The 12,166-nt window shown below is 39.0% G+C and overlaps 1 protein-coding gene across 1 annotated transcript in view; it reads right to left on the reverse strand.

Moving 5' to 3' along the window:
* The window catches only part of LOC126162214 (heterogeneous nuclear ribonucleoprotein U-like protein 1), a 142,447-nt gene that overhangs the window by 63,195 nt on the left and 67,086 nt on the right, over positions 1-12,166 (reverse strand). Inside the window, exons 7-8 of the mRNA XM_049918556.1 lie at positions 5,502-5,614; positions 5,158-5,418 (exon numbers count right to left, since the gene is read on the reverse strand). Of these exons, the coding sequence (XP_049774513.1) occupies positions 5,158-5,418; positions 5,502-5,614 (374 nt within the window). The remainder of the gene's footprint in view (positions 1-5,157; positions 5,419-5,501; positions 5,615-12,166) is intronic.

Consider the following 12,166-nt stretch of genomic DNA (forward strand, 5'->3'; position numbering starts at 1 on the left):
GGCCACAAAGATGATTTCAGTGAACCTGAAAAGATGGCCCATTAAATAGTTGGCATGGTGGAGGGAGGGGGGGGGGGGGGGAGGGGTGGTGCCATGTGTGTGCCCATGGCTCTGCTACAGATTTGTATGCCTTCCCTTCAAAGGGGAAAGTAGTTGTGGATTATGATAAAGTTAGTAAAGTGTATGAGGAATGGGGTAGTGGGTTTGGAGTCTGAAGGATGTAGGAAAAGTTGTGTCCAACATCAGCAAGACCATGGGCATGATAGATGTTGGTGTATAGGGAGGTGGATTCAACAGTGACGAGTAGGGATCCTTGAGGTAAAGGGGTGGGGGACAGTCAATGAAGGAAGTGGTTAGTGTCTTTGACCTAGGAGGCTAGATTATGGGCAATTGGTTGGAGGTGTTTGTCAATGAGGGTCGAAATTCTTTCAGTGGGGAATAATAACCAGCCACAATGGGGCAGCCAGGATTTTTGGGTTTGTGGATTTCGAGGAGCATGTAGAAGGTTGTGTGTGTGTGTGTGTGTGTGTGTGTGTGTGTGTGTGTGTGTGTGTGTGTGTGTGTGATAGTGGTGAGGAGGGAATTAATTCAGGGGAGAGGACCTGGGAGAGCCTGTGGCTTTAAGCAGGGTCTGGAGGTTGCGTTGGCCTTATGCAATGGGATCACTCTGGCAGTTTATAGCTAGAGGAGTCAGATAATAGGCAGAGGTCTGCCACGTACTCACTGTGATTCATAACAACAGTGACGGAACTTTTGTTTGCAGGTGAGGTGATTAGCACAAAGAGGTTATGTATGGCTATTCTTTTTTTTTTCTGAAACGTTGGTGTTCTGAGGGAGGGGCTTGTGGAGACGCAAGGAATTCCTGGAAGGTGACCTGTGGGTGGTTAGGTGGGAGGGGGGCAGGATCACAGTTGGATGGTGGCATGAACTGGAAGAGGCAGGGTTCAATGTTGGGATTATATTGGTTTTGGTTGGAGTGACTGGTGGCAAAGAAATTTTCCCATTGCAGGGAATGGAAGAAGAGTAGATCTTCGACAAGTTCATCATGGTTAAATTTGAGAGTTGAGTTAAATTTGAGAGTTGAGCTAAAGGCGAGGCCTCTGATAGGACAAACCTGTGGAGCTGAGGATTTTGGTGGAAAGGTTGACAGTATTACAGGAATGCTTTGGCTCTATAACATCTCTATGATCTGGACTCTGGGCAAACACACCGTATCTCCATTCCTTCACAACCTGAACACCTTCTCTCCCATCCACTTCATCTGTTCCTCCTTAACCCAGCATGCCACCTTCCTACAAATTGACCTCCTCCTCTCTGATGGCCTCATCCACAACTGTCCACATTAAGGGGAGCCAGAACGATGAAAATGACAATGTTTTTTGGTTTTTTCATTATAAATTATTTGGAGATTCTGAATAAAACAAATCAAGTTTTACCCTTCTAAGTGTGTATTTTATCGGTGCAAAGTTGACGCGCCGCGTAAACGGTTGTAGAAACTTGGTGTGTCACCTCTGACAGCACCGCTCGCTACCTGCAAGCACGCTATCTTTGCAGAATTAGACTGTTTTGTTTTCCAAAGTTGTATGGCTTTATCTCTGTGACAAGTGACTGTTCAGATCGGTAAACAAACGCTATACCGTCTGTGTTGATTTGTGGAGTTTGCCTTGTGTTGTTTAGCTGTTCAATTTTGCATATTTGACGAATATCGCTCATACCAGTTTTACGTATTTGGTTTGTGGATACCAATACGCCCAGTTTCAGCAATCGAGTGTTTAAGAAAAGGCACAATGAGTGGAAGAAGAAATCTTTTGTTGTTTCGAAGGGAGATGCTCCTCAGACTGCTTCACCAACTGCTCCAAATGAATGTGATAGAACTTCTTAAAGCTAGAAACTTTGTGACAGCAAAGAAAAATTTGAAAACTATGAAAGTGACAGTAACGATGTGAATGAAATAATTAACATTTTCTTGCTCTCTAATATTTTGAAACCTAACGTATTATGCAAAGTTTGCAAAGAAAGAGGACTGGAATTGAAAATAACTTCACACATTGGTTTGGCATGTAAAATGTTATTGAAGTGTAACAAATGTAATGCAGAAGTTTGCAATGTGCCCTACATGTGATGACTCTTGGTGTATTTACCAATCAGGAAAGGAATATGCCAATAAAAACAGTTTGCCAAATACTGTAATTGATGTAATTAGGCCCATATTCAGAGAGTTATCACAGTCAAGTTTATTGGGAAAGTGTTTACATGGGAAAACACAAAATCCAAATGAAAGTGTAAATAATTTAATTTGGATTAGGATTCCCAAAAGAGAGTTTGTACACATAAAAACATTGCATTTTGGAGTGTATGATGCAGTGGCAACATACTATGAAGGAAACATTATGAAATATGATGTGCTGAAATGTTTAGGTTTCCAACCAGGACACACCACCATTTCCACGATGCGCCTAATTGATGACGAAAGATTAAGAGGTGCAGGAAGAAGAGACAAAAGCTTACAACATGCAGCAAAAGGGAAGAAAAGACCAGTGAAAAGGAAACTAACACTGGAAAAAGAAGAGGATGCCGATAATCCATCATATGGGGCAAGAATGTGTTACAAACTTTGGAAGCCATTTCCCGTAACTTCAAAATGTTCATCTTTGAGGAACATTTTCTCAAAAACTGCTAACAGTATATCAACGAAATTTATACACAATATTTTTTCCTTCATTTTTATAACAAACTGTAAAAAAATATTGTATAATTCAAGAGTTACAGAAGAAAAAGTGCAAAATTTTAGAGAAAAAGCATGTTTAAAAAAAAATTGTAAAACAAAAACCAATAAATATTTATTAACATGGCATTATAACTTTGTAGAGAAATATTCACTGAACACGTAGTCCAAATTTCAAACCAATATGTTTAATGATTTTAGAAAAAATGTTCCCTCTATTTGCAAAAATTAACAGAGGAGATGGATAGTTCTGGTTCCCCTTAAATCCACCAACCACTAACAGTACCTACATTTCGACAGCTGTCATTTCACACAACTATCCCTCCCACCCAGGGATGGCGTATCTGCAGTGACTAGAACCCCCTTGCTCAGTAAGCTGAGGGTCACGCCAAGGTCTTCACAGACAGGCACTTCCCCATACCTAGTCCGCAAACAAATTTCCCTTGCCTTTCCCCTCCACACCCCCCAACCCTCCCACCACCCCCGAGAACCAGTCACAAAGGAGTGCCCCCTTCATCATCCAGTACCAGCCTGTACTGGAACACATCCTTTGCCAGGGGCTTTGATTATCAGCACACACTAAAATGAGGGCCACCCTAACAGAGCTTCTTCCCACCGTTCCTGAAGTGGTGTTCCGTCGACCACCATCCTCCACAACATCCTTGTCTATACTACTCCCAATCCCAGAGCCAACCCCTTGCCACAAAGATTGTATCCTTGTGGAAGACCCAGATGCAAAACTTGCCCAGTCCTGTCACATGTTTCTCCCACTCTATTAGTGGGCAGCCCAAATGTGAAAGCAGCTATGTCATTTACCAGATTTTTACATTGGTATGACTATCAATCAGCTGTCCACCAGGACAAACAGCCACTGCCAAACTGTGACCACGAGCAAAGTAGACCACCCTGTGGCACAACATGCAGCTGAACATACCATTCTTGATTTCAATAGCTGCTTCACTACCCAAGCCATCTAGATCCTCCCCTCCAGCTTTCCTGAACTGTCCAGATCGAAGTTATAAGCTGACACAATCTCTGCTCCCACAATTATCCCACCCAAACCAATGGTCCCCACACCCTCCATCCAACAGATTCCACTCCATCTTATCTCCTCCCCTTTCTTGATCTCCCACCCTCTGTTTGCCACACACTGCGAATGAACCTGTCCCTCTTTCCCCAATCCTCTGTTTTCACTCATTTTTTCCCCACCACCCAGCTCCACAACCTCCTGATGTTGCACCTGCTGGCATTCTAGTACCTGCATACTCCACCCGACAGCATTTGTCTCTTCCCCCACCCGTACACTACTATCCCTTTCCCTTCCCCACCCTTTACAGATTGTTGCTTGCATACGACCTGATAATTGCATTCTGGCTCGAGCTGCTACAGTTGGTCACGTGTGCACGATTGTGTGTATGAATGGTGTTTGTTTCTCTTTTGCTGATGAAGACTGTGACTGAAAGCTTTATGTATGTCTTAATTTTGTCTGTCTGCAGTTTTCTTTAGGTAAGTTGCAATCTGTCTTTTCCTATATTGTTGGTATTCCACTGGGAATTTTCATTGTTTGTTTTATTGTACAGGTAAAACACATTGTTGGAGTAGAGTGCACTTTACTGACTTAGTCCATAACACATTTGAATGATTGTATACATCCTAGCATTTTAGATAGTAATTGAATCTATTCCCTTATATTATACTACAATAACTTTACGAACTATCAAACGCTTACAGAGAAGTCGGTCATTAAGAGGCCAATGTGCTACAAACACGTTTCTTTCTTCTCTGTCTATAAAAAACTACTCTCAAGCCAATGGTTTCATAAATCTGACATGTTCATGGGAGTTGCATCTTTATTCCAGTTTTTAGTGTCACCTTTCAATAATAACCAACTTCTGAAGGTGCCATAATTAGAAGTTAATTTTTGAGTGTGATATGCTGTACATAGCTTTTAACAACAAAATCTAAATGTTGGAAGTGCCATGGGCCGCCAACTGCTATAAACAATTATTTATAACCCAGCTGAAGAAAAAAGTTCTGTGTCTGCTTTTCAGGACAACAGACTATAAGCAACATGTGTACTCTGGAAAAACTCTCAAGCAACAAACACTGACAGTTTCAAATGAAGAGAGAAATGTCACACGTTAGCAATTTTATTGAAAACCTGTTATGCATCACTCAAAAAATAAAGTAAATAAATTAATTTAAGAAAATCAATCTATTTAAATTGCATTTGCCTATAAACAAATAACTAAATAAATTTACAAGCTCTGCAAGTACATTTGCTTAATATTAGTAAACAATTGTACCTCAATTTTCCCACATGTGCACAAAAATAATATACTATTTTCTAGCAGTTATAGATAGGAGGTATCACTAGAATCTAAATCAGAAGTTTCTTTGGTGACATCAGTTTTCTAAAAGGCCAACATTACCTCACAGTCCTCTCTCCTCTCTGGACGTTTTGAACCAGCTATTCTTTTTTGAAGAGGGATTTTAGCAACAGGCATATAACCATTTAGTGGTGGAAACCACATGTCTTTATGTCCAAAATTACATTCAAACTTCACGTTTTTCGTCAAAACATGTGGAAAAAGTGCTTGGCCTTTCAACTCTGACCGTGCAATCTCATATGCAACTCCTTGAGATTCTCCATTCAGGGTAAATGACATGATTATTGGTTCACTGTCCAAATCCTGTCAAACAAAATTTCAATATATTTAGAAACAGAAAGTAATACCTTTACTAAGTCATGCACCATATATTTAACACTTCTCACCAGGTAAGCTCCTACAACATCCCCAACAACAAAAGGTCTTCCATAGTCCTTGAATTTACAATCAGTAGATGCTTTCCCTGTGCCTCCATATCCATATGACAATGGTTCCTCACCTGTGACAAAAATAAGAATAGTTTAAAGTTATAAACACCATTTCTTAATCATCATTAACAGATGGTAAATGAGGCACCTGTGACAGCACACACAGCTAGATTTAAAAGCTGAATGAAGACATTGATACAGTCTCTGAAAATGAAGCAACTCTTAACTAAAGATTTTAGCATATGGCTTTGTAACATTTCAGAAGTCTTAATTCATTGAAGTCTGTATCTAAATAGTCAAAACAAGCATTGTCACGCAGTCTGTTGACTGTCACCTAGGTGGTACACACCGCCAATTTCACACACCTCCTCAGGCACTAGCACACAATTGTTGTGTTGTTAGAGGGCTGAACCCTCCAAGCGGGAGCACCTTTAGCTACTAGCAATCGGCCGAACTGTCGACCAGAAGCCCATCGAGTACTGATGCAGCCACATCTAATCCAATGGCTGTGTTACCACAGGCTCTTAGCAAAGTCTCACGAAACACACACTACAATTACTGCTACTGGATGTAACTAATCACAGTGTAAGATACACCACAAATTTATGCTGTCAATAAGAAAATGCTGTGTAATGGCATCTACTCACATCCCTGATTTGTACCATGCAATCAACAATGGAATGCCAAGGAAAAACAATACAGCAAAATAGAAGTTCGTTTCAGATAACCTACGAGCTAGATGACAAATCAGTGTGCAGAACTAATAAGTTTGTACATACATAGTTTGTATACTTTCTACTATAAAAAACTGCAATACAGTAACTGTAGGGAAAACTCTGTAAATGTATGATATACTCATTCGTCATAAGAATAGACCTCATGTAAACTTTATACTGTGTAATAATCTGCATTTGCTGGAACCTCATCGTATTTTGTTTTACGTGGAGTGGAAGCCAACCTAGCTGGAGGACAGTAAGTACAATAATGAGGATATGTTTTATTATGTGTGTTACACATACATCGACTCAGGGATGATACACGGTAACAGCTTTACCGGTGCATTTAACTTTGACAGCACTGGCAAGGCAAGTGATCCAACTACCGTATTTACTCGAATCTAAGCCGCACTCGAATCTAAGCCGCACCTGCAAAATGAGACTCGAAATCAAGGAAATAAATTTTTCCGAATCTAAGCCGCACCTGAATTTTGAGACTCGAAATTCAAGGGGAGAGAGAAGTTATAGGTCGCATCTCCAAATCGAAACAAAGTTGGTCCATTGTAATATGAGACACAATTTAGGTCGAATGAATGACGATACAGCTACAGTAGTTTGGTTCGAGTCGTAAGCTTAGCAGTTAAGCTTTACCAGGTAGCCATTGCTATGCGTCAGGCGCTCCGTCCGTATTTATACGGGTACCCTTCCTTTTTCACGTGCTTCGTCTGGTTTGAATCGATTGCTTATTTTTCGTTGAGCTGATAAGTGCCGTTTTCTTTGTTATAGGTGTTTACATCACTCTAAGCTGAAAATGCATTACTGTACTGTGTCATGCATTGTTTGTCGCATTCTGATAGTGCGTGTTTACGGCCTGTCGCCGTTCGCGGCATGGCTTGCTTTTGTGCGCGCTACCGCCGCTTACAATAAAAAAAAGAAAAGAAAAGAGAGGAATCATCTCATTAGCGAAACAATGGCAAGAAACTGCTGTTTGTTGTTACTTACACTGCTGCTTTCTTTGATAATGATCAACAAGAACCAAATAATAGACTGCGTATGACAGAAGATGTTCTGAACGAGATTTTAGCGAAAATTTTTCTCCGTTTGAAAATCTTTGCAGGTGCCTCTTTAGTACATTACATTCTACACAGAAATTAGTCATCGTAGATTTAAAAATCTAGTCAATTGCCGTGCTTCATTTCTGACTGTATCACTATTAAGCATAAGAATAATACGAATATAAACATGACATGATATGTATATTCCTCCGCGTTTGCTGTTGTCTCACTCTAGTTTCGTAGTTTATTAGGCAGACAGGATTTAAATGAGATAGCAGCAAACACGAAAGAATACATGGCAAAATGTTGATATTCGTATTATTCTTATGGTGACGAGAATACTGCATGTGATTCACAATTTGTGAAAGTTCCTATTAGCAACCAACTCGTCTCACAGATAGGAAAAAAAATTCAGAACGTAGAGTTGGCCATATTGATAAACATCCCTAACAGTCTTGCCAGTCGGATTTTCGTAGTACATTGAAATGCTGCTACATTCGAAGATGAACAATACGGAATTTGTATTTACTTCGTTGGATAATTTATGAAAATGCAGTGGTCGAAACTCGGGGCGGAGAAAAAAGCTCGTCTTCCACCTTTTTTTAAAATTTATTTCCTGACGCAGAGGCTTTGGCGCCAGTATTTATCTTTGTGCCTACAAAGCATGCCTGTGTGGCGCTACATATATTCGACGGCAGAAGTTAGCTGTGGCGGCACCCACCAACATTTTTCAGAACTTCCGCTTGCTTTGCACTCGATTCTAAGCCGCAGGCGGTTTTTTTGGATTACAAAAAACGGAAAAAAAGTGCGGCTTAGATTCGAGTAAATACAGTAACCTACAGTGATGTGAACAAGACAAGTGATCCAACTAACCTACAGGGATACGACCTAAAGACATAAAAAGAGATGAGCAGGAAACAATATGGGTTTAAGTATAATTCGATTTTTAAAAAGAAGGAAATTATATAAGGCAAAACTCAGGCGATATGCTCTTTAGTTGACCTGACAGAAAACATAACATGCCCTCGATCTTAGCTAACCTAGTACAGTAATTAAAAACAGAGTGATGAAAATTTATTGACTTTAACAAGGGTAATTTTGTCTGCATGAGCTATGTGTGGCATAAAAGTGCACTGCTGATTTCCCATGTAATTAAATACTGAAGCAACTGAAGGTATTACAGACAGCGTCTGGTAATCTCTGTACATTTCAGTACAGCTCTGTTGGTAATGAGATGATCAGCAACAGAACCTCAAGCCATCAAAAAGTCCACATTTCCTCCTCCTCTTTATGACATGCTGTTCTGTACTTCATCACCGTGCATTAATTATGGTACATTTGGCACCTTAAATATCTTGTTATTTCTTGCGACAAATCTCTCAACTTTGCTCTAGATCAGTTCTACTGAGTTCAACAGCCATGTTACGGTGACAAATTTAAAAAGTAGCATTTGCACAGTGTGCTTGCCACCAAGGAAATTATTGTTTTCCATGTTTCTATGACACTTCTCACTCTGGCTTGTGTGAGACCACATCTGTCCTACAAAACAATGTGCATCTTCTAATAATGAGTATAGTAGAACCCCACTTTTACATTCCTGGAAATAGCATTTTCCCACCGTTTACAATGTTTCTTATCGCTCTCGTCAAATTTCCTACGTGTACAATGGTAATTCACACCCGATTTTGCACCAACCTATTTATAATCTTCCCACGATTCACGCATTATGAAAAAACGTTCATGGAAAAAAACTGACATAAAATGACGCTGGAATAATGTGTATGTTAAACAGTGTTTACAAACATTAGGTGGTTAAGTTTTTTTGACACCAGGGTGCTCTACTCAGTGGATTTGAACAGGTAAATGTGTAAAAGTTTGAACAATTTGTGCCATATCTCCCGCTGCTGCCAAACTCTATTCTGTGTGGTGGCTGATAGGAGTAACTAGGTTCATACGAATAAAGATAGCAAGACCAATCACAACCATTCCCAAACTGTCTATTATAACAAACTCACAGTTCTGCGATTGTCGTAATCGTCACACCTCTGTCGAACCAATTTAGTGTGTTTCGTCTTTTGTCTGTTTGTAGCATTAGGCGACATCTTTATTCAGTCTGCACTGCTCGAATGTTTTTGGTTTAAACACAGCACGAATTACATAATTATCATGCTGAGCAAAATATGTTACAAGGATTTATTCTCGTTAAGTGCAATATTTATGCATGTATTTTTTGTGATGTTACATCACAAAACAATGCGAGTGATAGTTTGAGTGTGGGGTTTTCTACATAACCGAGGAAGCACAGTAACGGATAACCTCAAAAAGGCGACTATAGTTCAAGAGACGCAGAAATACACATATACAACCACCGCACAAAATACTTATGTAAATATTTGCACTTTATATAGAGATAAAAATTCTTAAACCACACTGTGCTAAGCATGGAAAAGTATGTAACTGGTGCAGAGTTTCATTAATTAAATAAGGAATGACAGCTGCAGGTGTTGTATGAAATTGAGTCAAACTTTTCTGCTTCCCAATTATCAGTTCCCATTTCATCAGCAGTTTTTATTAGATAATAAACCTTTATTAGATAATAAGCTAGTCCCTGCCAAGAGTATTTTGATGCCTATTATGTGCACGTACATAAAGTGCAAAAATGCAAGGGGTTATCCTATATATAACTTTTACAGCTTAAAATATTATTTTCCCACATTTTACATTTGCCCGCATATTACACTAATTTATAAAGTGTAAAAGTGGGGTTTCACTGTCTTTGATTTTTCATGTTCCTCAAAAAAATTATGTCATGTAATGTTTCCTCAACTTCAGAAATCTTTAACCTTTTTTTAAGGCATCAATAGTTCAGAATTTATATTTGCAATGAAAACAAAATTTAGCATGCAATACGTGACTAGAAATTAGAGGACACCAATTTTTCTTGAAAAATGATGGTTAAATATGAGTTAATTAACTTATATTTAAAGAATTCCAGAGAGAGAGAGAGAGGGACTTGTTGACAAACTGCCTATTGGCTTTTCTGTCTCGGGTTCTTCGGCCGACGTTCATCTAATGATTTTTCTGACGTTTCGCCATCACGAGTGGCTGGCATTATCAAAGCTTCACCACCGGCAATGGAGGTTGAAGCTTTGACAATGCCAGCCTCTCATGCTGGCGAAACGTCAGAAAAATCATTAGATGAACGTCGGCCGAAGAACCCGAGACAGAAGCCAATAGGCAGTTTGTCAACTTGTTTCTCGTCATGAACAGCTTTCCACTTGCATGTTTCACAACAAAACACAGAGCAGTGTCATCCACTTTCACAGTACATATTAATAAGGAGACAATCAGAACACAAGCACTGTTTACAGAGACTGAATGTGCAAGATTTTTGAAATTAAAACTATTTACTCAAAGTGTGATTAAGAAAAATATTGATGGCTGTTAATACATCAGACTATCTTAAAGTTTCATTGTAAATCACAGAGTAATAAGATATCTAATACATAAGTTGGACTGACTTTCAATAGTGAAACATCGCCAGTGTACGAGAGCTACAAATACTGACCAGTCATCACACTCATATTTGTCTTCTTTATGTTTATTCTTACGATGAGCAAAGAATAACAATGTGTATTGTGACTGTCACTCTCTTCATAAATCACACAAAGGCTATTTGATTATAGATATATATATATGCAACTTGTATTTACATGCAGGTTTTATAAAATAGTGATAGAAGCTAAGTAACAGAATCTAAATCACCAATTCCGTGTGAGCCAAGGACAGCAACTTTTTTTAAACAAATAGGCTAAGCAAATGTTGGCTAATAAACCTGTAAAGTATGCCAGGACAAGTCATTTAGTTTTTGAATGAGAGTTGTTCAAAATGTGTGATCACATGCAACTGCAAATATTTTTAAAGAAAGCAGATTAGACAATCTTATGAACAAAAGCCCCAAGACAAGGAGCTATAGTAACTGCGCTATTTAAATTCGCTAACAGTTATAGAACCTCTACACAGATTTCACAGTGTCCTTGAGACCATGCAACACGAACTGTTGGATTTCACACTTTAGGACAATTTTTATTCTGTAATTTATGCATTTCACTTATTTGCTATTTGCCACTTAATATCATGAGCCATGGTTACTAGCAGCAAACCCAAGAATTTAGGAACAACAATGCACTGAACTCATCATCACTTATAAAGTGAGATTGGTCTTTGAAGCAGCTCACTGAAGAGTGATACAGAATACTTATTGGCTGTTAACAAAGTATAACATAATGCAGTATAAACCCGCTTTTTATGTTCCCAGAATTAACATTTTTCTGCTGTATACATCATTTTTTATCGCTCCAGTCAAGTTTCCTGTGTCCACAATATTGATTTGCACCCGATGTTGCATCAGCACATTTATAATTTTCCCATGATACAGTTAATAAAAAAAAATGTTTGTGGAGAAAAAAACTGATGTAAAATTACGCTGGAACGCCATTGCATATCAAGTAGTGTTTACAAGTATTACGTGGTTTAAGTTTTTTGACAACAGGATGCTCTGCTCAACTGATTTGGAGTGGTAAATGTTGGAACAATTGGTGCCTTATCTCCTGTCGCTGCCAAACTACTCGGCATCATGGCTGATAGGAGTAACTAGCACCCCATTTACATGATGCTCCCAAAACTGGATTTCATAAACCTATTTCCCAATTCCCCCTTTTGCATGGTCAAGGCTCATTAGAATAAAGGTATCATGACCAATCACAACCATTTCCAAACTGTCTCTACCAATTTGTGTTGTGATCCTTGTCACACCTTTGTCGAATCATATTTAGTGTTTTTAGTCGTTCGG

The sequence above is a fragment of the Schistocerca cancellata genome, chromosome 2, assembly GCF_023864275.1.
Source record: "Schistocerca cancellata isolate TAMUIC-IGC-003103 chromosome 2, iqSchCanc2.1, whole genome shotgun sequence".
Lineage (NCBI taxonomy): Eukaryota > Metazoa > Arthropoda > Insecta > Orthoptera > Acrididae > Schistocerca > Schistocerca cancellata.